This window comes from Hypanus sabinus, chromosome 26, assembly GCF_030144855.1.
Source record: "Hypanus sabinus isolate sHypSab1 chromosome 26, sHypSab1.hap1, whole genome shotgun sequence".
In the NCBI taxonomy this organism is placed as follows: domain Eukaryota; kingdom Metazoa; phylum Chordata; class Chondrichthyes; order Myliobatiformes; family Dasyatidae; genus Hypanus; species Hypanus sabinus.
This window is the reverse complement of record NC_082731.1, coordinates 18,430,489-18,456,634: the sequence shown is the minus strand read 5'-3', so window position 1 is coordinate 18,456,634 and position 26,146 is coordinate 18,430,489. Positions and strand designations below refer to the sequence as shown.

At 54.9% G+C, this 26,146-nt stretch overlaps 2 protein-coding genes across 7 annotated transcripts in view; one reads left to right on the top strand and one right to left on the bottom strand.

Annotated features, from left to right (window-relative positions):
* The window catches only part of LOC132381857 (tubulin polymerization-promoting protein family member 3-like), a 39,827-nt gene extending 31,545 nt beyond the window's left edge, over window positions 1–8,282 (top strand). For all 6 annotated transcript variants that reach the window (XM_059951502.1, XM_059951505.1, XM_059951506.1 and 3 more), the window contains exons 3-4: window positions 2,176–2,329; window positions 3,641–8,282. In XM_059951502.1, the coding sequence (XP_059807485.1) occupies window positions 2,176–2,329; window positions 3,641–3,835 (349 nt within the window). In that variant the 3' untranslated portion in view covers window positions 3,836–8,282. The remainder of the gene's footprint in view (window positions 1–2,175; window positions 2,330–3,640) is intronic.
* Window positions 8,283–21,018: 12,736 nt separating this feature from the next.
* Window positions 21,019–26,146, bottom strand: part of LOC132381683 (rho guanine nucleotide exchange factor 40-like) — a 116,086-nt gene continuing 110,958 nt past the window's right edge. Inside the window, exon 21 of the mRNA XM_059951277.1 lies at window positions 21,019–23,451. Within this exon, the coding sequence (XP_059807260.1) occupies window positions 23,432–23,451 (20 nt within the window). The 3' untranslated portion in view covers window positions 21,019–23,431. The remainder of the gene's footprint in view (window positions 23,452–26,146) is intronic.

The following is a 26,146-nucleotide window of genomic DNA, read 5'->3' as shown; positions in this document are numbered from 1 at the left end:
TCTGGTATCCTCTGAGATATTATTGGCCAGCTTACCTTCATAATTCATCGTTATCCTCCTTTTGGATTTTTAATTGCCTGCTGTCAATCCTCTTATGTCCCACTATTAGACGCCCTCTCTTTTGTTTCTCTCTTGTCAGCCACAGCTCATCATCCTGCCTTTAGAATATATTTTCTTCTTTGGGATGCATATCTATCCTCTGCCTTCTTAATTCCTCCCAGAAACTCCAGCTACTGCTGTTCTGCCATCATCCATTCTCGTCATCCTTGCAATTAACTCTGTCCGGTTCCTCCCTCCTGCCTCTATAACTCCACAGTAATACTGATACATCTGACTTTAGCTTCGCCCTCTCAAACTGCAGGCTGTCACACTATGATCACTGTCTCCTGGTTCCTTTACCTTGAGCTCCCCAATCAAATTTAATTCATTACACGACACTTAATCCAGAATACCCTTCCTCTAGCGGCCTCAACCTCAAGTCGCTCTAAAAACCCGTCTCATAGGCATTCTACAAACTTTCTCTCTTGGAAACCAGCAGCAACCTGAGTTTCCTAGTCTGCCTGCACCTTGAAATCACCCATGGCATTCGTAACATTGCCATTTGGACGTCTGTTTGACGTACACTGAACACCGTCAGCCCCTCTCCCTCAGGGATATCTGTATACTGACCAATGTCCCTCAGTCCCTCTCTCTCAGGGGGATATCTGTACACTGACTGGTGTGCCTCAGTCCCTCTCCCTGAGGAGGATATCTGTATACTGACCAATGTCCCTCAGTCCCTCTCTCTCAGGGGGATATCTGTACACTGACCGGTGTCCCTCAGCCCCTCTCCCTCAGGGGGATATCTGTACACTGACCGGTGTCTCTCAGTCCCTCTCCCTCAGGGGGATATCTGTACACTGACCGGTGTCCCTCAGTCACTCTCCCTCAGGGATATCTGTACACTGACCAATGTCCCTCAGTCCCTCTCTCTCAGGGGGATATCTGTACACTGACCGGTGTCCCTCAGCCCCTCTCCCTCGGGGGGATATCTGTACACTGACCGGTGTCCCTCAGTCCCTCTCCCTCAGGGGGATATCTGTACACTGACCGGTGTCCCTCAGTCCCTCTCCCTCAGGGGGATATCTGTACACTGACCGGTGTCTCTCAGTCCCTCTCCCTCAGGGGGATATCTGTACACTGACCGGTGTCTCTCAGTCCCTCTCCCTCAGGGGGATATCTGTACACTGACCGGTGTCTCTCAGTCCCTCTCCCTCAGGGGGATATCTGTACACTGACCAGTGTCTCTCATGGGGATATCTGTACACTGACCGGTGTCCCTCAGTCCCTCTCCCTCAGGGGGATATCTGTACACTGACCGGTGTCCCTCAATCCCTCTCCCTCAGGGGGATATCTGTACACTGACCGGTGTCTCTCAGTCCCTCTCTCTCAGGGGGATATCTGTACACTGACCGGTGTCTCTCAGTCCCTCTCCCTCAGGGGGATATCTGTACACTGACCGGTGTCTCTCAGTCCGTCTCCCTCAGGGGGATATCTGTACACTGACCGGTGTCCCTCAGTCCCTCTCCCTGAGGGGGATATCTGTACACTGACCGGTGTCTCTCAGTCCCTCTCCCTCAGGAGGATATCTGTACACTGACCGGTGTCTCTCAGTCCCTCTCCCTCAGGGGGATATCTGTACACTGACCGGTGTCTCTCAGTCCGTCTCCCTCAGGGGGATATCTGTACACTGACCGGTGTCCCTCAGTCCCTCTCCCTCAGGGGGATATCTGTACACTGACCGGTGTCTCTCAGTCCGTCTCCCTCAGGGGGATATCTGTACACTGACCGGTGTCTCTCAGTCCCTCTCCCTGAGGGGGATATCTGTACACTGACCGGTGTCTCTCAGTCCCTCTCCCTCAGGGGGATATCTGTACACTGACCGGTGTCTCTCAGTCCGTCTCCCTCAGGGGGATATCTGTACACTGACCGGTGTCTCTCAGTCCGTCTCCCTCAGGGGGATATCTGTACACTGACCGGTGTCTCTCAGTCCGTCTCCCTCAGGGGGATATCTGTACACTGACCGGTGTCCCTCAGTCCCTCTCCCTCAGGGGGATATCTGTACACTGACCGGTGTCCCTCAGTCCCTCTCCCTCAGGGGATATCTGTACACTGACCTGCGTTGCTTTTCTCCAGGGCAAAGTCAGCTCGTGTAATAAACTTTGAAGAGTTCAAACAAGCTCTGAAGGAGCTGTCAAAGAAAAGGTTTAAGGACCTGGGGGAGGATGAAGCTTTGGAAGAAACATTCAAGCTTATCGCCGGCAAGGAGCCCATGTTGGTCGGAGTCACAGTAAGTAATTGTTGCCTCGCAATTCCTGCCGGAGACTTCCAACCTGGGTGACTTGCAATAATATTTTACCCAAATGCCATTCCAATCAATTGTGTACATTATCAATCTGCAACCTTCTGGGGAGTCCGCGACGGGACGGTGTGGAGGGAGCCTCACCCTGTGTCTGACCCTGTCCCTGGGAGTGTGTGACGGGACGGTGTGGAGGGAGTGTGTGACGGGACGGTGTGGAGGGAGCCTCACCCTGTGTCTGACCCTGTCCCTGGGAGTGTGTGACGGGACAGTGTGGAGGGAGTGTGTGACGGGACGGTGTGGAGGGAGCCCCACCCTGTGTCTGACCCTGTCCCTGGGAGTGTGTGACGGGACGGTGTGGAGGGAGCCTCACCCTGTGTCTGACCCTCTCCCTGGGAGTGTGTGACGGGACAGTGTGGAGGGAGCCTCACCCTGTGTCTGACCCTGTCCCTGGGAGTGTGTGACGGGACGGTGTGGAGGGAGCCTCACCCTGTGTCTGACCCTGTCCCCGGGAGTGTGTGACGGGACGGTGTGGAGGGAGCCTCACCCTGTGTCTGACCCTGTCCCTGGGAGTGTGTGACGGGACGGTGTGGAGGGAGCCTCACCCTGTGTTTGACCCTGTCCCCGGGAGTGTGTGACGGGACGGTGTGGAGGGAGCCTCACCCTGTGTCTGACCCTGTCCCTGGGAGTGTGTGACGGGACGGTGTGGAGGGAGCCTCACCCTGTGTCTGACCCTGTCCCCGGGAGTGTGTGACGGGACGGTGTGGAGGGAGCCTCACCCTGTGTCTGACCCTGTCCCTGGGAGTGTGTGACGGGACGGTGTGGAGGGAGCCTCACCCTGTGTCTGACCCTGTCCCCGGGAGTGTGTGACGGGACGGTGTGGAGGGAGCCTCACCCTGTGTCAGACCCTGTCCCTGGGAGTGTGTGACGGGACGGTGCGGAGGGAGCCTCACCCTGTGTCTGACCCTGTCCCTGTGAGTGCGTGACGGGACGGTGTGGAGGGAGTGTGTGACGGGACGGTGTGGAGGGAGCCTCACCCTGTGTCTGACCCTGTCCCTGGGAGTGTGTGACGGGACGGTGTGGAGGGAGCCTCACCCTGTGTCTGACCCTGTCCCCGGGAGTGTGTGACGGGACAGTGTGGAGGGAGCCTCAGCCTGTGTCTGACCCTGACCCTGGGAGTGTGTGACGGGACGGTGTGGAGGGGGTGTGTGACGGGATGGGACTTGCTGGGCTAAATGCAGTTTCTCTGTTTTTCTCCTTCTCACACCCCCCCACCCCACCCTCACCCGTGTGCCCCTGCAGAAGGCAGCCAAGGCCGGCGCTGTGAATCGCCTGACAGACACGTCCAAGTTCACGGGGTCCCACAAGGAGCGGTTTGACGAGAGTGGCAAGGGCCGGGGCAAGGCGGGGCGCGAGGACCTGGTGGAGAACACGGGGTTTGTGTCCGCCTATAGGGGCATGGGCACCTATGACGAGAAGGTCAAGGGCTCCAAGTGATTGGCCGGGACGGTGGAGCCACCCCCCCCCCCCCATCTCTTCTCCTCTCTCCCCTGCTCCTCGGCCCTCGCCCCCTGACTCCCTCCGTGGTTCGGGGACGCGTGTGGCTGGGCGGTGTGGGACGAGGGTTCTCCTCGCTTCCTTGGCATTCGGCTGCTCGAGCCTGGAGTCACCCAGCTCGACCACGCCGGCCGACGCACCTGCCTATGCTTCTGTCGTATGTTTGGCTGTATCCCTTTACAGCTTTCCTCTCCGTCTGCCTGTCCAGTCGTTGTTTAAATGTGTAACTGACCCCCACCTCCCCCGGCAGCTCCACCGCCGTTTAAACTCTCCCCCTCTCAATTTAAACCTGTGCACTCTACTAAACCCCATGATTCTATCCGGTCACCACTCAGCGTCCAACATGTCCCAGATAACAACCTCTTCGTGAAACACGCTTACCCCTCAAGTCCCTTTAAAACCTCTCCCCTTAAACCTGCCCCCTCAAGCTGTTGAATTTCGTGTTCTAAGCACTTCATCTTGCATCCTGTGCTTGAACTGTGGCTTCTCTGCTCTAAACTCCCCATTGCCTGGACGGTTTGTCTTCTCAATCTATATTCTCCTTACATCGGAGGCCATTTGGCCCTCCCGGTCTGTGCTAGTTCTCCAGGCAATCCCACCCACCGGCACTCCTTACAACCCGCTCCCTCTCACGTGTTCCCCGGCTCGTGAATGCCCCCGTCTTCCTCCGACACTAGGACAGCTTTTTAACCTGGGGGTGTGGGTGCTCCGGGAGGGGAGGGCAGGACAGTGCTTGTGAAATGAGACCATAAAACATAGGAGCAGAATTAGGCCATTCGGCCCATCGAGTCTGCTCCGCCATTTCATCATGGCTGATCCCATTTTGCCTCTCAGCCCCAGTCTCCTGCCTCCTCCCCGTATCCCATCACACCCTGACCAATCAAGAATCTATCAGCCTCTGCTTTAAAAACACTCAATGACTCAGCCTCCACAGTGCCTGTGGCAACGAATTCCACTGATTTACCACTCTCTGGCTGAAGAAATTGCTCCTCATCTCCTCTCTGAAAATCTGCCGGCTTCGGCCGTAGCCGATGTTGGGATCAAACTCGGGTCCCCAGCCACCGAGCCAGTTCCAGGGTGTTGCCTAAGCATCTGACTGTATCTCTGTAGAGTCACAGATCCCTTTGCCTAACTGGTCCAGGCCACGATTCCCATCTGAGCTCGTACCTGGGTTCGACGCAAATTCCTCTAAACCTCCCCCATCCATGCACCTGTCCAAACGTCTTTATAACACACCTGCCTCAACCACTTCCTCTGGCAGCTCGTTCCGTGTACTCACCACCCTCTGGGTGGAAAAGTTCCCACTCAGGCTCCTGTTGAATCTCTCCCCTCTCGCCTTAAACCTGGGCCCTCCAGTTCTTGATTTCCCAACCCTGAACTCGTAACCCATCTGTAAGGTCACCCCCTTCGGTGAAAGGGGTCCCAATCTGCTCAGCCAGTCCTTCGATTCCCAGCAACATCCTCATAAACCTCCCCTGAACTCTCTCCGGCTTGTCCTGCAGCAGGGCGGTCAGCACTCCAGGTGTGGCCTCCCCAACGTCTTGTGCAACGGTCGCCCAGCTTCTGCCTTCAGTGCATTCGGTGAAATCGGAATCTGGACAATTGTTCTGTATGCAGTCCGCGTCTCCCTTCATTCCTTCACCATGAGCAAGTCTGGTTCAGGGGTACGGGGAGCGAGACCGTCCGATCTGCCAGGCGGAAGGGAAGGGTGTGCGGGTGGGGGGGGGCATTTGGTTTCTTAAAATCACCAGGAGATTTTCTTATGAAAAGCCCCTCGATCGAGTGAAAGATTGTCAGTCTGTCCTTGAACATCTCAGGTTCTGTGATGGACGAAGTTGAGGTGTTTTCATCGGTCGTTTAAAACTGAGGAGAGTTCTCTGCCTGGAGGGCAATGGTGCCTGGAAAGTTAAAGTTCGAAAGATCAGGGAACTGAGGACGGCGGGGAATTAGTCCTGAAGAAGAGTTGAGGCCAGCCTAGATCAGCTGAGGTCACACCGACCGGCAGGGAGCGGCCTCCTCCCATTCCTATTCCCTTGTGGCCATGGGCCAGTTCTCCTGGGCCTCGTACGTTAATGAGCATAAAGTAGAAGGGGGAAAGATGGAGAGGTCTTTGAAAAGAGAGAACTTGGCTTGAGAATGAATAGTCTCCAGTTTGTTTATCGGTCAGACTAAGTTAATTTGTTGGTCGGACTGATAATCTTGAGGCCCAAACCGATAGCCCAGACTCAGCAATGCAGGGTTTCTATTCGAGTGTGTTAACAGGTCGAGAATGGAATTAACAGGTTAACACGGTGCCTTAAAGGAGACAGCAGGGATCAGGGGCTGGAATATGGGGCAACACACACAAAAAGCTGGAGGAGCTGAGCAGGTCAGGCAGCATCTGTGGAGGGAAATGGCCGGTCGGCATTTCATCATCATTATGTGCCGTGTCATATGACATCATCATTATGTGCCGCGTCGTATGATGGAGGCGATCACGGTCTTTGACCATGCTTGTCCTTGGCATCTTTTTCTGAAGTGGTTTAATTGCCTTCGTCTGGACAGTGTCTTTACGCCAGCCGTTATCAATGCTGTCCGGAGATTGCCTGCCTGGCGTCAGAAGTCCCATAACCAGGACCTGCGATATGCAGCAGCTGCTCCTGTGGCTTTCTGTGACCCTGATCGGGGAGGGCAGGTGCTGCAGCCGGCCCAAGGCTGACCTGCAGAGGGAGGGAGCACCTTACTCCTCCTCAGAGAGAGAGACATTTCTCTACAAGAGTGGGAGGGGAGATAGCCAGTACAAAAAGGTGGAGGGAAGAGATCTGAAGCTGTGGTCTAGGCTGGACGTCTAAAAGGGGGAGTGTGGAACAGGGAGGCAGACGAGCAAAGGGTACGCATGCACATCCTCCCCTTCCCCCTTGGACGGGTGTGAGGAGCCCTTCGGACAGGTTTGCTCTTGGTGAAGCGGTTCTAGCCGGGGTCGTGCTGATGGGGAAGTGAGCTAGTTGGGGTAATTTGGCTACGTAAGTACAGGCCTGGCCCCTCACTTTGACTCCCACTCTGCCCCGTGCCGTTCACATCTCTGACAGCCAGGGTGACCAGTCGGCCCAGCACTCTTCCGAACGAGTTCAGATCAACTGCGCTTCCCAGCCAGACATTATCCGCTCTGATGGAGGCTGCCCGAACATAGTACAGCACAGAAATAGATGCTCGGCCCTCTGTGTCCGTACTGACAATGAGACCAACTTAAGCCGCATCGTCCATTCATGTGCTTTGTCTAAACGCCTCACAAACTTTGCTGTCTTGTCTACTTCCAGCTGCAGCCAGCACTCTCTGGGAATTCTCCTATCGTTTGGGTTTGCTCTGTCCCACCTCTCCTTTGCCACTTACGTCCCCGTTGATCAGATGAATAATCCCCACTGTTCCAGCACTCTCTCTCGCTCGCTCGGCTCCCCACTACCCACAACCGTGCTTTGCATTCTCACTGCTGCCGCCGTCTCCAGCACTTGACAGGCCCAGTTCAAAGTAAACCCCCTCTCCGCCATTCCCAGGGTCGCCACCTGAAATATGGCCCCCTCCGCAGATCCGCTGACCTGCTCCAGCAGACTGGCCCCGGTCCCTCCGTTCCCTGTCTGCAAACATCGCCAGCACCACTGTGCAAACGAGATCTTGCCCCGGGATCCTCCTCGACGCTCCCCACCCCTGCCTCACGTTTCAACCTGCGCCCTCTGCTATCATGACGCTTCTACCCCAAGAGAACGACCATCCACCCCCTTGCCCTCGCGGCCCAGAAGTTGCCTGCCTGAACAAAGAGAGTGCCGGCTGCTTCAGTCTCCCGCTGGGTGTAACTTCGATCGCGGTCCTCCTCCCGTGAATGGTGGTCGCACTCTCCCGGAGGCGTCTTGTCAATGGCCCCTGTAGAGGTCTTAGCCCAGCCTCTCCACTCTCTCTTCTCGCCGATAGTGGACGTGCCTTAATATTTGATTGCTTTGGCCGGTGGCAGCACCCCGTGTGGTTCTGCAGTGATGCCCCCACCGATGCCCGGCGTCTCTCTGCGCCTGGTGAGTGGGCAGCTCGCCTTGTTGCTCTGAAAGTTGTCCCGCATCATTCAGGCCCCCCCCCTGGGTGATTGATGAGAGACCCCACCCTCCCCCAAAGTCTCCCTTGCTCATAGCCCACTGCCAACGGGACGGGGGTGGGAGGGAGTCCTGGGCCGATGGAGCGAGATGGAGGCCTCCCCACTGGGCCAGGACTGTTCGCGAGCTCTAACTTTAACAAACCCCCCCCCCCCCCAGTCGCCACAGAACCGCCCAGACACCATAGGTAGTTGGGTGGGTGAAAAAAGTAAACTTTAGTGTGCAAAGACTGTAAGATTTCACATGTAAGCTTATTTAAAAATAAAGTGAAAGACTCCTCTTTGTTGTGTGATGATTTTTCTGGGTGAGAGTTCTCTCGCTCCCTCTCTGCACCCCACCCCCTCAGCCACTTCCAGAGTCTGCGACACCTCCTATTTCTGCCTGGATGAAATAAACACCGAATTGGTAGAGACTGAAAACAAACCGAACATTGAAACAGTTTCAGGTTGAGAGTGTGGTTGAGAAGGCCGAGGCCTTCACGAGCCGGGGGGGGGATTGAGTTCAAGAGCCAGGAGGAAACATTGAAACTCAACAAACTCCCTGGTTAGACCACGCTTGGAACACTGTGTCCGGTTCCAACGACCTCGTCGTCACAGGAAGGGTGTGGGAGCTTTCGAGAGGCTGCGCAGGAGACTTACCAGGATACCGCCTGGACTAGCGGATAGACCGAGCGAGCGAGGGCTTTCCTCCTCGGAGTGAAGGAGGGTGAGAGGCCGCTGGGTAGAAGTGCACAGGGTGATAAAGGCCGTAGACAGTGGACAGCAGAGCACTTCTCTCCCCCAGAGCAGGAATGGCTAACACCAGGGGACATCATTGTAAGGTGATTGGGGGAAAGTGCAGGGCAGACGGCAGAGGTACGGTTTGTTTACACAGAGAATGTTGGGTGCATGGGGTGTTGGTAGAAGCAGACACATTAGGGGTATTTAAGGACCTCTTAGATAGGCAAATGGATGATAGAATAAGTGCATGGCTGTGTAGGGTTAGAATGGGCCAAAGGGCCTTACTGTTCTATGTTTCCCCCTCCTCTCTCCTTCCAGTCCCCTTCCCTTATCCCATTGCCCATTTTGAAAGCCTTCCCCACCCCAGTTCCATCCACTCACCACCCACTCTCTCCTCCCTGTCCCTCACCTCCTAACGATTCCCATTAGCACTCACCCTTGCTGATCTGTTCACACCAGTACCCCACGTATCAACGCTTGTCAACCCGCACCTTCCATCTCCCACCTCACCCATCCCACACCTGGGATACACCCGCCGGCTGCCTCCCAGCTCCCACCACAAGCCCCCGTCCCTTATCTGCCTCCACCTGTCGGTCATCATTCACCCCTCCTCAGCCCCCATCTCACACCTCCCTTTTGTATTCCACTCGGTAAACTCCGTTAGGAGCCTGAGAGTACTTGGTGGATCACCAAAGACTGGCTACTTTCTACAGACGGGCATCCCGCCTGCTATGGATGCCCAGGATCAAACGGAGAGGCAAAGGATGTTAGGCTCCAACACGGGCATCCACTAAGGGCATCTTGAAAAGCTGATGTCTTGAGAAGGCAGCGTCCGTCATTAAATCCCTCACCATGCCCTCTTCTCAGTACTACCAGCTTCCTCTGCTCCTCGTCATATTTCTGAACGAGCACGTGAGAATGACCTCAGTATTCCTCTTCCCAAATTCATTTATTTTAGGTTATGGTAATCCTTAATGTCTTCCACTATACTGCTACCACGACATTTAAAAGATCGCAACAGATGTTGGTGTTAATACACTTGATTCTGATTCCTTCTCCACCCTCCCGCTGCAGAGTGTTAGTTCGAAGTGCTGACTATTCCCCCTCCCCTCGGAGGAGCTGCTCAAACCCACCCCATTCCTCCAGCAACCCGATTTTTTGTTTCAAATACACCTGGAGTACCATGTACAGCTTTGGTCTCCTCACTTAGGAAAACATTTACCAGCAGAAATATGAGAAAGTCTGCAGATCCAAAGCAACATTCACACACTCACACACTCTCACACACTCACTCTCACACACAATGCTGGAGGAACTCAGCAAGTCAGGCAGTATCTATGGAAAAAAGTGCAGTTGTCGTTTTGGGCCGAGACCCTTCATCAGGACTGGTGAACAAAAAATCTGAGGAGTAGATTTGAAAGGCGAGGGGAGGGAAAGAGAAATGCCAGGTGATAAGTGAAACTTGGAGGGGAGGGACGAAGCAAAGAGCGAGGAAGTTGGTTGGTGAAAGAGTCCATGGAAGAAAGAAGTACGGGAGGGTAGAGTGGGGAGACAAGGAAATAACTTGAGAGAAGGGTAAGGGGATGGGAAGTGGTGAAGTTGGGGGGGGAGGCGTTACTAGAAGTTTGAGAAATCGATGTTCATGCCGTCAGTCTGGAGGTTACCCAGATGGAATACAAGGTGTTCGGAATTGTGGAAGGACTGTTTGGGGTCCTGAATGGTAGTGAGGGAGGAGGTGTAGGGGCAGGTGTAGCACTTGTTCTGTTTGCAAGAGTAAGTGGCAGGAGGGAGATCAGTGGGGAGGGACAAATGGACCAGGGAGTTGTGTAAGGAGCAATCCTTGTGGAAAGCAGAAAGTGGGGGGGAGGGAAAGATGTGTTTGCTGGTGGGATCCAGTTGGCTGAAGTTTCCGAGAATGTTGTGCTGGACTCAGAGGTAGGGTGGTAGGTGAGGACAAGAGGAACCCTATCCCTGGTAGAGTGGCGGGAGGATGGGGTGAGAGCAGACGTGCATGAAATGAGATGCAGTTGAGGGCAGAATTGATGGTGGAGGAAGAGAGGCCCATTTCTTTGAAAAAGGAGGACATCTCCTTCATTCCAGAATGAAAAGCCTCATCCTGAGAGCAGATGCGGTGGAGACAGAGGAATTAGCGAAGGGGATGGCATTTTCACAAGCAGCAGGGTGGGATGACGCATAGTCAAGTTAGCTGTGAGAGTCTGTTGGTTTATGATAGCTTATCCACTGGTGTCTATCTCCAGAGGTAGAGACAGTGAGGTTGAGAAAGGGGAGGGAGGTGTTGGAAAGGGACCGGGTGAATTTGAGGGCCGGGTGAATTTGAGGGCCGGGTGGAAATTGTTGTCTCCAGAGGTAGAGACAGTGAGGTTGAGAAAGGGGAGGGAGGTGTTGGAAAGGGACCGGGTGAATTTGAGGGCCGGGTGGAAATTGTTGTCTCCAGAGGTAGAGACAGTGAGGTTGAGAAAGGGGAGGGAGGTGTTGGAAAGGGACCGGGTGAATTTGAGGGCCGGGTGGAAGTTGTTGTCTCCAGAGGTAGAGACAGTGAGGTTGAGAAAGGGGAGGGAGGTGTTGGAAAGGGACCGGGTGAATTTGAGGGCCGGGTGGAAATTGTTGTCTCCAGAGGTAGAGACAGTGAGGTTGAGAAAGGGGAGGGAGGTGTTGGAAAGGGACCGGGTGAATTTGAGGGCCGGGTGGATGAAGTGGATGAGCTCAGCATGGGTGCAGTTGTCGATGTAGCGTAGGGAAAGTGCGGGATGCTTCCCAGTGTAGGCTTGCAACATAGACTGTTCCACGTAGCCGACAAACAGGCAGGCACAGCTGGGACCCATGCGGGTGCCCACGGCTACACCTTTAGTTTGAAGGAAGTGGGAGGAGCCAAAGGAGAAATTATTTAGTGAGGACCAGTTCTGCTAGGTGGAGGATAGCGGTGGTGGAGGGGAACTGGTTGGGTCTGGTGTCCAGAAAGAAACGGAGAGCTTTGAGACATTCCTGGTGGGGCATGGAGGTGTATAGGGACGGACATCCATGGTAAAAATAAGATGGTGGGGGCCAGGGAACCTGAAATCATTGAAAAGATCCAGAGTGTATGAGGTGTCACAGATGCAGCTCAGGAGGGACTTAACCAGGGGAGATAAAACAGAGTCGAGGTACGCAGGTATGAGCTCAGTGGGGCAGGAACAAGCTGAAACGAAGGGTCTACCTGAACAAGCAGGTTTGAGGATGTTGGGTAGGAGGTAGAAACAGGAGGTGCAGGGTACGGGAACTACGAGGCTGGAGGAACTCAGCAGGTTGGGCAGCATCCATGGAAACGCATAACCAGTCAATGTTCTGGGCCGCAGCCCTTCTTCAGGGCTGGAAAGGGAGGGGGAAGACACCAGAAAACCGAGGGGAGGGGAGGGGAGGAGGATAGCTAGATAGGTGGGTGGGAAAGGTCAAGGGCTGGGGAAGAGGGAATCTGACAGGAGAGGAGACTGGACCATCGGAGAAAGGGAAGGAGGAGGGGACCCAGGGGGAAATAGCAGGCAGGTGAGACGGGGGAATAGAGGAAGAGAAGAGGCGGGGGGAAAATACTTCTCACCGGAAGGAGAAATTGATATTCATGCCATCAGGTTGGAGGCTGCCCAGCTGAGATTTAAGGTGTTGCTCCTCCACCCTGAGGGTGGCCTCATCTTGGCCCAAACACACCTGCAGTACCGTGCACAGTTTTGGTCTCTTTCCATCAGAGGCAGCTGAGAAACACTTCACCGAGCTAACCCCGGGATGAGGCCATCATATCCCAAGCAGCAAAGATCTCCACCTGGGAAGAAAGGTGCTGACTGTCCGTAGGACGGTGCGTGCCAGTGTGACACAGCAACGTAATGCTTTGGTTAAATTCCCGCTGCTGTCTGTAAGGAGTTTGAACGTCTCCCTGTGACCACGTGGGCTTCCCCTGGGTGCCCCAGTCTCCCCACATCACTAAGAAACCTGCTATTAGCCCTGCATCCTGCCTTCCAGTCTGACCTTGCAAAGCGACTCGTCTCGAACTTTTCCAGATTGAACTGCAGCTGCCACTTCTCTGCCCAGCCTGTCAATGGCCTGCACACAGCTCCAGCAACCCCTGTAAAACCTGGTAAGCCACCCTTCCACTTCCTCGGCCAAGAGCAGGGGGTCCCACAGCTGATCCCTGCAGAACGTTAGAGGTCGTCCACCTCCAGGCAGAATCCGCTTCACCTTATGCCTTCCGCGGGCAAGCTCGTTCGGAATCCATGCGGCCGTCCCCCGGATCCCATGGCTCGTGGGGAGCCCTGTCAGCACCTTACTAAACTTGATGCACACCGCGTCCACCGCTCTACCTTCATCGATCTGATTGGTCACTTCACTGGAGAATTCAGTCAGGTGCCACTCACAGAGCCACGCTGACTGCCCCTAATCAGCCTAAGCTTCTCCAAATCCTGTCTCCCCAGTGGCCTGCCCACCACTGATGTAAGAACCTCTGGTGGACTCACAGCAGTTTAGAACTTCATGTATTTAAGGTGGATTGTCACAGTCTTTCCCCAGAGCGGGGGGGACAGGGTGCACAGGGTTAAAGTGAGAGAGGGAAGATTGATGGGGGAACTGAGGGCCAGAGGGTGCTGGCTGTGTGGGCCGAAGAGGAACAGACTCTGCTCAATCTACATCTAGAAGTTTACAGGTGACACCGTCGCAGGGGGCCGCATCTCAAATAACGATGAGTCGGTGTACAGGAAGGAGACAGGGTGCCTGGTGGCAACAGCCTTCCTCTCGATGCCAGCCGAACAGAAGAATTAGTTAGTGACGTCAGTGATGGGGTTGGCGCTCTCACTCCCGTCTGCTTCGATGGCACTGAAATCCAGCGGGCTGAGAGCTTCAATTGTCGATCCCGTACCAGCAACCTGCGCTCATCCAACCAGCTAGATGCAGGGTCAAAAACTCATCAACGCCTCTCCTTCCCGAGGAGGCTAAAGAAGCCCGGCGCATCCCTGCCAATTTATGTCGTTCTGTTTGGATGCAGTATGGCTTGGCACAGCAACCGTACTGCCTGGGACGGCAAGGAACAGCAGCAAGTTTTGGACCCGGCTCAGCACGTCCCCCTGTGAAGACTCTGTCTGCACTGCTCGCTGCCTCAGTCAACATAATCAAAGACCCCCTCCCACCCCACACTCTCTCATCTCTCTCCCACCAGGCTGAAGGAGAACGTCAGTCCTGCTGTCGGCAACAGTGGCCACCAAGCTCCCAACTGTAATGAGGTCCTATTCTGCTCACAAAGGACGGCGGGGAGAGAAGCTGTCAACTCTGGGACGACTGGCTTTCCAGCCAATTCCCAGTTCATTGTCAGGGCTAAATAAGAGGTAGTGTTGGAGCTTCTGAAAAATATTGGGGTAGATAAGTCCCTGGGGCTGGGTGAGATTTACCGCAGGCTACTACAGCAGCTACACTTGCATCAGTTGTACCAGGAGGTTGGAAAATGCCCTTAACTCTGAGTGGAGTCATCGGGACGCCGTCGTGACTCAGCAGGGGTTTGTTTCTTGTTTTTAACGAGGTCGAGTTGCTAGCTCGACGCTCGACCGAGCACGGATGGAAAGGCTCCCAGCACGTGCAAGGGCAAGGGAGCCGGCTGGATTCGAACTCAGGAGCCTTCGCTCCGAAGTCCGGCGCTGAGACCACTACGCCACCAGCCGGCCTTTCTTCAAGGAGGGTAAAAATGCTGGAAATCCTAGTGAGAGTGGTATAGAAATTACAGTGACCCCTGCAAACTATCGAAGAGGGGCAGGATTTCCGAGCACATGGAGAAGCATGTTCTCATAAGGGATAGACAGCACGCCGTTCAGAAGGGTAGACTGAATTTTTTGAGGAGGTGATGCTGATTTGATTGAGTGGTGAATATGGATTTTACTGACATGCTTAACAAGGTTTCTCAAGGCACGATCATGAGGCTTGCTGTCCAAGGAAACTTGGCTGTGTGGAGAGGGAACTGGCTCACCCGCAGAAAGCACTGGGTGGTTCTAGCTGGAGCGCATTCTGCCTGCAGCTCAGTGAATCGTTCCACAGAGATCTGCTCTGGGACCCCAGCTTTTTGAAATCTTTTTTAAAAGGCTTGGGCGAGGAACCAGAAGGGTGGGTAAGGAAGATTAGGCACTTGTGGACCTGAGTTACATGGAAAGATGGAACAGGTTGGGACTTCATTTGTTGGAATGTGGAAATTGAGAGGTACACAAAATTATGATGGGCATTGATAGGATAGGTGCAGGCAGGCTGTTTCCACTGAGGCTGGGTGGGACGACAACCCAGAGGTGAAAAGTTTAAGGGGAACATGAAGGGAAATTTCTTCGCTCAGAGGGTTGTGAGAGTGTGGAACGAGCTGCCAGTGTAAATGGCGCATGGAAAAACTCGATTTCAAGGTTTAAGAGAAGCTTGGACAGGACAGGCGCATGGATGGTAGGGCTGAGGAGGGTTCTGGTCCCAGCGCAGATCGATGGGAGTAGGCAGTTTAAATGGCTCAGCATAGACAAGATGGGCTGAAGGGCTGTCATTTTCTATGACTCTGGTGCAGAAGGTTGTCAAAGGTTAGCACGGGACACTTATGGGACGTAGAATTGCCCAAGAAGTGGCAATAGATGATAGACAATAGACAGTAGGTGCAGGAGTAGGCCATTCGGCCCTTCTAGCCAGCACCACCATTCACTGTGATCATGGCTGATCATACACAAACAGTACCCCGTTCCTGCCCTCTCCCCATATCCCTTGACCCCACTATCTATAAGAGCTCGATCTAACTCTCTCTTGAATCCATCCAGAGACTTGGCCTCCACTGCCTTCTGGGGCAGAGCATTCCACATATCCACCACTCTCTGGGTGAAAAAGTTTTTCCGCATCTCTGTTCTAGATGGCCTACCCCTTATTCTTAAACTGTGGCCTCTAGTTCTGGACTCACCCATCAGCGGGAACATGCTTCCTGCCTCCAGTGTGTCCAATCCCTTAATAATCTTATATGTTTCAATCAGATCCCCTCTCATCCTTCTAAATTCTAGTGTATACAAGCCCAGTCGCTCCAATCTTTCAACATATGACAGTCCCGCCATTCCGGGAATTAACCTTGTGAACCTACGCTGCACTCCCTCAATAGCAAGGATGTCCTTCCTCAAATTTGGAGACCAAAACTGCACAGAATACTCCAGGCAGATGGAGTTCAATCTGAAAAACTATGAAGAGTTTCACTTTGGAAGATCTGTTTTGAAGGAAGAGTACAAGGTCAGTCAGCGCCGGGATTCTGGAGAAGAGAGATCTGGGTACCCACGTCCATCGACCGCTCAAAGCAGCTGCACGCGGGACAGGTGTGTTGGCCTTAGTTAATTGGGGGACTGAGTTCCAGAGCCGTGAGGTAATGATGCAGCTCTATAAAACCGGTTTGGCCACCCTCGAAGTTCGGGTTGCCTCATTATAGGAAGGGTGTAGAGGGTTTAGGGATGATGTACTCTTAGCCAGGCACATGGATGTCATAAAGTTGGAGCTGTGTGGGAGAATAGGGTTAGATTGATCCTGGAGTACATTTATTTGTAAATCATTCATCTATTTATTTATTTATTTATCTACATATCTATTTATTTATGCTTTTGATTGAGATGCACAAACCTTTGACATATTTGCATCACCAGCAACTCCCAATTTAGTTCTAACCTAACCCCAGGACAATTCACAATGAACAATTAACCTACCGACCGGTACATGTTTGGACCGTGGGAGGAAACCGGAGCACCCGGAGGAAACCCACGCAGTCATGGGGAGAGAACGTACAGATTCCTCCCAGGCCACGGCGGGAATTGAACCCGGGCCGTCGGTACCGCAAAGCGTGGTGCTGACCGCTCCGATGCCGTGTCGCCCCGCACAGGCCACGCCGCATCGTGGGCCGAAGGGCCTGTACTGTGCTGTAGTGGTGTACGTTCTACAAGCCTTCAGCATTGACCAAAGGACTAGCAATGCTGGCCTTTGCTTTTGTGTACGCACAATACAGGAACAGGTCTCGCCTTTCTTTAATGGTGACCTGACAAAGGTTTAGAGCAGATGCCAGGGGTAGGCCTCGTTTCCATGGAGACTGGTGAGGGCCGGGACATGCTGCCAGGGTTGGCGGCAGAGCCTGCTACTGAGGGAGCATTTAGGAGGCTCTGAGATAGGTGCATGAGTTAGAGAAATCTGGGTTCATGCCACCGGGTTAGATGACCAAACTAGACTATAGAATTGGAGGAGCATTGTGTGTCGTCCTCTCTCACCAGATTCCCTCATCAGGCCTTCGGCCTCCCCACTGAGCTTCCCACTGCATGCCCCACTTTTACCTCTTCGTCTCCCACCTGCTTTCATCTATCGCCTGGTGTCTCCTCCTCCCCGACACTGCCCCTTACCACTCCAGCCCTGCTGAAGGGTCTTGGCCAATGACATTGACTGCTCACCCCCCACCATAGGTAATGCCCGGCCCACCCTGTTCCTCGAGCCTTTTGTGCGTCTCGCTGCAGAATCTCCAGTGCTTCACATGAGACGCAGGCCCGGGGTGGGATAGGGAGTCGGGGCATCACTGTCGGCAGGTGTGGGGGCAGGACGGGCGGGGAAGGGCTCTGGTCCTGGGACTCCCAGGGAGGAGAGCTGCCTTAAGGCGGTTCAGAGAACCAGAAAGGAACGGTCTCTGCTTACAGATCGGGGGTGGGGGGTCCACAGGAGATTGAGGAGTTGGTCGCTGTCTGTGTGGGTGGGAGGGAGTCGCTCCGCTGAGCGAGGGGGCGCCGGAAGGCTCCACAACACCCGCACCTCCTCGGGCTGCGCTGGCTGTCGGTGTAAATGACGGACGGTTCCAGACGCAGGGTTGGGCAAAAAGCTCTCAGGGTGCCTAAGAGATCGGTTTTGTCAATGCGGAGCGGAGGGCGAGTGTGTAAATCCGACGAGAATGGTGGGAGTGGTAAGGGTGGAGCACCGCGGGAGGGGGGTGGGACAGGTGGCAGGGAAGTGCCGGGGCGGGGGGACAGCGCAGGTACCGACACACCCAGACCTGAGACTCCAGGCAAGGTCATTTAATTCCAAACAATTGGCTTATCGATCAATAGAGAATCTCTCTGGTGCTTCCCGCTCCCTCCCCCATGATTCCCCTCTCTGTGCCCCCACGATTCCCCGCCCCCTCCCCCATGATTCCCCTCTGTGCCCCCACGATTCCCCGCCCCTCCCCCATGATTCCCCTCTCTGTGCCCCCACGATTTCCCACCCCCTCCCCCATGATTCCCCTCTCTGTGCCCCTTCCCCGCCCCTCCCCCATGATTCCCCTCTCTGTGCCCCTTCCCCGCCCCTCCCCCATGATTCCCCTCTCTGTGCCCCCACAATTTCCCGTCCCCTCCCCCATGATTCCCCTCTCTGTGCCCCCACAATTCCCCACCCCTCCCCCATGATTCCCCTCTCTGTGCCCCCACGATTCCCCACCCCCTCCCCCATGATTCCCCTCTCTGTGCCCCCACGATTCCCCGCCCCTCCCCCATGATTCCCCTCTCTGTGCCCCCACAATTCCCCGCCCCTCCCCCATGATTCCCCTCTCTGTGCCCCCTCCTCGCTCTCAGTCAAGAGAGACCCAGATCAGAATCTGGTTTATCATCACTCGATAATGTCACAGGCGGCAGTACACAAAATCACTGCAGGACTGTGGAAAAGTCTGAGGCACCCTAGCGCTGGGTGTGTGCCTTAGACTGCTACCCAGTGATGAATGTCTGATCCCCGGTCATTCTGGAATCTGCAGCAACCTGGTGGGCCGGGCACCATCCATGGGGAAGGGAGGAAATCGGGGCATTTCATGTCCCGATGGAGAAACTCGATGATTCCTTTCGCCCACAGAGGCGACTGGAGGCGTGCAGAACTTCACGCAGATCGTGCCCAGGGGAAGGGAATCGGAGCCGGTCTGTCTCGTCCACAGCCTGTGAGGCTGGGGACCTGCCACTCCCTTCTGTAACCCAGAGAAAATTATGTCCCATGGGTCATCAGCTCCTCCCATTCTACACCTACATCAGAGCAAGAGGGCAACTAGGGAGAGGGTGGGACCACGCAAGGATAAGGGGGTGGGGGGGGGGGGGAGACATTTGCTTTGAATCAGAGAATGTGTGAGATAAGTAATGAGTTTTTTGCTTCAGTATTTACCAGGGAAAAGGACAGGGACAACTAGACGACCAACCAGTGCTGAGTGTAAGTCTCACGTCAGTTGTAGGGAAACTGCTGGAGAGAATTATTAGGGACAGGGAACCCGTGGTCTCATTAGGGAGAGCCAGCAGCAGGCCGTCTCACCAATTGACAGGGTGGCGAGAGAGCTCGGCGAGGGGAGGGCAGTGCATGTTGTCTAAATGGATTCCAGGGAGGAGTTTGACAAAACGAGAGGCAAATCCAGAAAATTAAGACGCGTGGGATGCAGAGCAAATTGGTTGTTTATATCCAGGACCGGCTCCCACATAGTCGTGGTTGAAGGGATTATTCGAGCTGGAGGTCTGTGATTAGTGGAGTTCCGCAGGGACCTCTGCTGCTTAAGGGGTATATAAACGACCTGGATGAAAATGAAGACAGGTGGATGAGCAAGTTTGTGATGATACCAAGATTGGTGGAGTTGTGGCTAGTGCAGAAGACTGCACGATATAGTTCAGTTGCCGATAGGGGCAGAGAAAAGGCAGATGCAGTTTAACCCAGATAAATGTGAGGTGTTGCACCTTAGTAGGGCAAATGCGAGGAGACACTACACTTAACATACAAGACCCTTAACAGTGTTGCTGAGCAGAGAGATCTTGAGGTCCAAGTTCACAGATCCTTGAAAGCAGCCACGCAGGTCGATAAGGTGGTTAAGGTTAATGGAATGTTTGCTTTTATTAGTCCAAGCACTGAGTTCAAAAGTCAGGAAGTTATGTTGCAACTTTATAAAACTGCCGTTAGGTCACATCTGGAGTATTGCATACTGTTCTGGTCGCCCCACTACGGGAAGAGGGTGCCGAAGAGGTTCACCAGGATGCTGCCCGGTTTAGAGGGCACGCGCTGTCAGGAGTGGCTGGATGAACCTGGGTTGCTTTCTCTGGAGGCCGGAGGCTGGGGGGAGATCTGATAGTGGACAGCATTTCCCAGGGTTGTAATGTCTAATACCAAGAGGGCATGCATTGAAGGTGAGAGATGGTATGTTCAAGCAGGAGGTGAAACGTAAGCTTGGTGAATACCTGGCATGCACTACCTAGTATGGTAGTGACACGTGGATGTAAGGGAGATGGAGGGATATGGTCACAGTGTGTGTGCAGGAGGGATTAGTTTTTGGCTTTTTTTAAGCTGGTTCAGCACATTGAGTGCAAAGGCCCTGTTCCTGTTCTGTTCTATGTTCTGAGTCCTGTTTCCCTGAACTTGCTGAACTTGTGTTTCCCATTGTCTGTAACCATGACAACCTGATGTTTTGGCTGTGGTTTGGACGTATCTGTGTTCCTTTCATCAGATTTGGCCTTTATGATTCCTGAACCAGTGCCAGGTGTTGTTGTTGTTGTCAACAAACTGGGTTGCCACGGCAACCGGTGACCAGCATTGTTTTTTGGGAGCTAGATCCTTCCTCATTGAGGTTTCTGTCCAGACAAGGCCATGGTTGGCCCAGAGTTACCCACCAGGCCCCAGCTCATCAGCTCAAAAAAGCTGGAGCAGGGGCTGGGGGTGGGGGTGTTGTCCTGTGGCCAGATCCTTGGAGGGGAGGCCATCTTGTCTCCAGAGCCAGGCCTGCAGGGAAACCCAGTGAAATGTCTCAGATCTTCTAACTCATGCTCCTTCATGTAGACACAATACACAGCAGGAGCTGCTGCCACTGTGAGGGCAGTGGTGCTGGCTGCTTGCAGAGGGAGCCAACTAAATGGTTGACTGCCCCAGAGGGGCCAACAAAATGGCCGCACCATCACTGTGGCATCCTAATGGTTGCCAACCAAACCTCCACCCACCCCAGTACAGCCAGCTCTATGTTGGAACAGTCACAAACCTGCCCACTCTTCTCAGAATGAACAGCACACCACCTCCGCGCAGCAAAGAATCCCCCATCTCAAAGTGACCAACAAGATGGCTGCCACAGCACGGCCAGCTTCCAAAATGGCGCACTGCCTGTCAGCGAGCCACAAAATAACCATCTGGGAGCACCCAATGTCTCCTGTTGACAAAATGGCTGACCACCTCAGAGCAGGCATACTGGGATCCTTTGGAATCAAAGCCCCAGTCAATCTTTCTCCGAGGCTCAACATGCGCTCACTCATCAGAAAGCTCTCTTCCCGAAAGTTTTATTTTTTACCATACATGGTTTATCTATAAAACATCTCTTGATAATTAAAAACAGAAGCTCTGTTTGAGTCCCGAGATCTGCAGAATATATTTCTCTTTAATGCCGGGGTGAATGCTTCTGCCAAGCACCGCCAACCAGCCCCCGCGAGAGCCCAGCGAGCTGGGAGCGCCTCCGATGGACGGTGGTGGGGACCGGGGCTTTACGATGGCTGCCTTTGGCACTTGCTCCACGACATCAGGCCCATCGTTGGGGAGACGGAAGAGGGGGGTGAGGGGGGAGGGGGGTGGAGAGGGGAGGGGGAAGGGGAGGGGGAGACGGAGACGGAAGAGGGGGATGGGGGAGGGGTGGAGAGAGGAGGGGGAAGGGGAGGGGGAGACGGAAGAGGGGGATGGGGGGAGGGGGTGGAGAGAGGGGAGGGGGCGGGGAAGGAGGGGGAGGGGAGAGGGGAGATTTGTTGGGATATTTGCAGAGGGGGGAGAATGCCTGTGGATGATCCCGATCTCTCTCTTATTGACAGCACAGCATTTACGTCACGCAGAAAATCCATCCTTTGTGCGCAGAGCGAATCCACTCCGGAAACATCGAACAGGGAGTGGTTTTGAGGTTGAGGGAGTTTGGGCCGCACTGTATGGTGTTGTCTGGGTGGCTAAATGCCTCCCTGTCTGTACTCTCCCCCCTCACACCCACCTGCTCTCTCCAACATCAGCCCTGGGCTTGGGCCTCGGCTCCCCCTCCATTCGCCTCGCTATTCCCTCTCCCCCACCTCAATAAAACGCCCGGCTCTCCCCTCGTCCCTCCACCCGCACGCTGACCCTCTCACCCCAGCCCCCGTGGTTAGAGCAGCTGCCCGACAGCCCCAGAGACCCGGGTTTAATCCCCACCCCCGTTGCTCTCTGTCCGTGCGGAGTCTGCACGCTCTCCCTGGTTAATCCAGCGTCTGGGGGCAGGGGTGGGAAGTCAAAACCAGCAGTCGATGGCCGCTGTGAATGGAATTTCCCTGCGGTCCGCAGGAGGAGCCACAATACACCCTGGGGACAGGGTTGAGGGTCAGAGGGGGGTAAGTTAGGGCTGCTGTTCCCTCCCCTGCAGCTTTTGAAGCTCATTGCTCCAGCACCCCTCCCCTCCATTCAGGGTCGAGGGAGATCCAGGAGGATGGAGGGGGGGATCTGATCCATGGAGCAAGGGAGATGGGTCTCAATTCACTCCTCAATCTACGGGACACAGGGACAGAATTAGGCCATTCAGCCCATCGAGTCTGCTGTGCCATTTCATCATGGCCAATTCACTTCCATCCCAGCCACATTCCCCGCCGACTCCCTGACTAATCACGAACCTGCCAACTCCCCCTTCAAATATACCCAACGATCAGCCCTCCACGGCCAATTACCTTCTCAGATTCACCACCCTCTGGTAAAGAAATTCCTCCTCATCCCTGTATTTGGAGTCTGTGCCCCCTGGTCCTAGATTCCCCCACTACCAGCAATGCCCCTCCATGCCCACTCTACCTAGTCCTCTCAATACTCAGTAGATTCCACTAAGATCCGCCTCGTTCTTTTGAACTCCAGACAGTACCAGCCCCAAGCCGTCAAACGGCCCTCGTCAGCCCCAAACATACCTCAACCTCGCCATGGTGAGGGAGGGCGGAGGATTGGGGGAAAGCAGAGGACGTGAAGGAGGACAACCTCACTGACGCCATTATCCGCTGGTTTGCTCCCTCCGTCTGCTGGAATGGGTGAGGAACGAGGGGCTCCGGTCCTTCCCCAGTTCCTTGGCTCCCGATTCCCCAGATTGTCCGCTGGAGTTGAGGAGGGAGTGAGGGAGTCTGCCTACCTCCGTGGCTGTTCGGTGGAGGGAGGGGGTTTGGTCTCTGTCGACTTCGCTCTTCTCCCGGTTGCTGGGATTTGGGAGATGACAAAGGCAGGAAGGAGTGATCCGATCCCCGACAGGAGAGCCCCTCTCCGATGTCTCCGGTTCCCCGGAGTGGAGGCAGAATCTGGTCCTCAGTGAGGCACCCCTGCCAATGTTCCGTGTCTCCAGCTGATGTGGTCTGTCCAGTGAGGTGAGGAGAGAGGGTCTGGTCGTCTGTGAGGGCACCCCTGCCGATTTCCTCCCTCCTCATCTCCCTAGGATTGTCCACTGGGGTTTGGGAGGGTGAGGGAGGGAGGGTCTGGTCCCCAGTCTGCTGATTTGCCTTCGATTGCCACGGGGATGGAGGGGAGGTGTCGAGGGAGGCCGGTCAGTCAACCTCCCTCGCGCCCATTTGCCAGGATCGCCCGCTGGAGTCGATGCGCGGGCAGGGGTGGGTTGTCACAGTCCGGGCCCCACCCGGGCACGTCAACCCCACGGACACTTCTCGCTCCCGTTTCCGACTCGCTCCGAGCGTCTGTCCATCCTCTCACTCCGGCAACGCCTTCCCTGTGGGTGTTCGGAAGGGGAGATGTCACATCGGCTCCATTCCACCCCGGCACAGCTGTCCCAGACTGCCCAACAACAACACACAGACACATCGACACACACACACGCTTAAGGGGCTCTCCAACGGGCACACCCACGGGACCCAGCAACACGCGATCGGATGCAAGGGCTTGGGCTCTCCCCACGACCCGAGGATCTATTGCCCCCTCCTGCCCCAGGGAGAGGGGGCACACAGCCACGTTGGGAGATGGGGGCGTGGGACTGCAGCCTCTCATCACTGGCACGCGTTCCGATGAGGTGGGGAACTGCAGGAAGCTCGGCCCCCTGGCACTGTCCTGCCAACCCCCAGGGAGCTACTTGGGTGGGAGCCCCTTCCTCGGATGCCCCCAGGGCAGTGTGAAGGGCTCCTGCGAGTGTCGGTGGGCTAGGACGACAGCTCTCAAACCTGTCGGCGGAAAGAAATCGGTTTTACCCTGGAAACGGGGCGGGGGGTGTGATTTCCCCTCACCTGCCCCTCCCCAGAGACGGGCGGCTCAGCGGTGAACTGACCCCACCGCCGCGGGTGGGTGGTTGAGGGTCAGCACGAAGGGGTGGGGCCGAAGGGCCGGCTGGATGAATGTGTGACTTTGGCTCACATCCACTGTGGTTCAGAACAAACGAGAGACCCCCCCCCACCCCGAGGGGTTTTCGACACAGGGCAGTCGGCAGCCAGACCCAATACAGGCACAACATGGTCACCTTCAAGAGGGGGTGCCTGAAGATGGTGATTTAGGACCCTCACCACCCTCTTGTCACCACTACCATCGGGGAGGGGGCGGTGGAGCCTGAAGGCCCTCACTCGACGTTTCCCCCCTCTGCCGTCAGATTTCCCCACGGCCCATGAACTCCTCCTCCCCGTCCCTCTCTCTGTCTGTCGTAGATCTGCCTGTTCGAATAGCAGCACTCCTCACCGATCCTGCGGGCGGGTGTGGAGACTACAGCAAGTGTTGTGGGTGGGGGGGGGATCACTGTGGAAATACCAGGTTACCCACGGAAACCGTGGCTGGGGAAGCAGCTTCCCTCTCAGACTATTTCAGAGCTTTCAGCGATGCCTCCGGGGTGGGGGTGAGCTGACGTGGGTGCCAGAGATGTGGCTCGGCCCCAGAAACTCCGCGCGTGACCTGGCCTTTCCGACACAACATGAGCGTCGAGGTGTTGGGTGAAGAAGGTGCCCCCGCTGTCTTTACGATGCTTAAAGATGCTGGGGAGACCTCCGATCAGGGAGAAGCCCCTCCCCGGGCGCAGAGCCACGGGACCTGGGAAGAGGTGAGTGATTGGTTCGAACCCAGAGGGTTCGAAGGCGAGTTTCATCCTGCAGGAGAATCGGTGAGGGCACCGTACCGTTAAGGGGGCGGCCCGTTTACCGCGGCGACGAGGGGAGACAATTCTCGGTGGAAGAGAGCAGATTCTGGGAATGTCTGTGGGACTGAGGGAGACGGATTTGTTAAAGTTGGGGGGGTTGGGTCCTCTTTATGCAAGACTGTACTAGTTGGGTCATCGAATCAGGTAATGAAACAGCAATGAAATTTGGAACCAAGCACCACAAGACCACAAAGCAAGGAGCAGAATTAGGCCATTCAGCCCATCGAGTCTGGTCCACCATCCCATCATGTCTGATTATTTACTGAAATTGAGGATGGAATGGAGCCACAGCACCCAGCAATCCCCCATTTAACCCCAGCCTAATCACGGGATGATGTACAATCACCAATTACCCCACCGACCGGTGCGTCTTTGGGCTGTGAGAGGAAACCCATGCGGTCACGGGGTAAGTGTACAAACTCCTCACAGGTCTCCCTCTCAACCCCATTGTCCTGCCTTCTCCCCATAATTTTCAACATCCCTACTAATCTAGAACCCATCAACCTCCATTTTAAATACACAACAAATTCCACAGATTCACCACCCTCTGGCTAAAAAGAAAATTCCACCTCATTTCTGTTCAAAATGGGCGTCCCTCTATCTCGAGGCTGTGCCCTCTGGTCAGACTCTCCCACCGTAGGAAATATTCTCTCCACATCCACTCTATCAAGTCCTTTCAATGTTTCAATTATACTCCCCCCCCCCCCACCATTCCTGTAAACTGCAGCGAGTACAACAGGCCCATCGAATCCTCTTCGTGTTAACCCTTTCATTCCCAAAATCATTCTGGTGAACCCTCTCCAATACCAGCTCACAAGACCATAAGATATGGGAGCAGAATCAGGCCATTTGGCCCATCAAGTCTGCTCCATTTCATCAATTTGATCCAATTTCCCTCTCGGCCCCAATCTCCTGCCTTCTCCCCGTATCCCTTCATGCTCCGACCAATCAACGATCTTTCAACCTTTGTCTTAAGGATACATGAAGACTTGGCCCCCACAGCCAATTCCACAGATTCAGCACTCCCTGGCTAAAGAAACTCCCCTCATCTCATTTCATGTGTCCTCTGGTCCTAGACTCTCCCACCGTAGGAAACATCCTCTCCACATCCACTCTATCAAGGCCTTTCACTGTTCAATAGGTTTCAATGCGGTCACCCCTCATTTTTCTGAATTCCAGTGAATTCAGGCCCGGAGCCATCAAACGCTCCTCAAATGACCAGCCATCCAACCCTGGAATCATTTTTGTAAACCTCCTTTGAACCCTCTCCAGTTTCACTACCTCCTTTGAACCC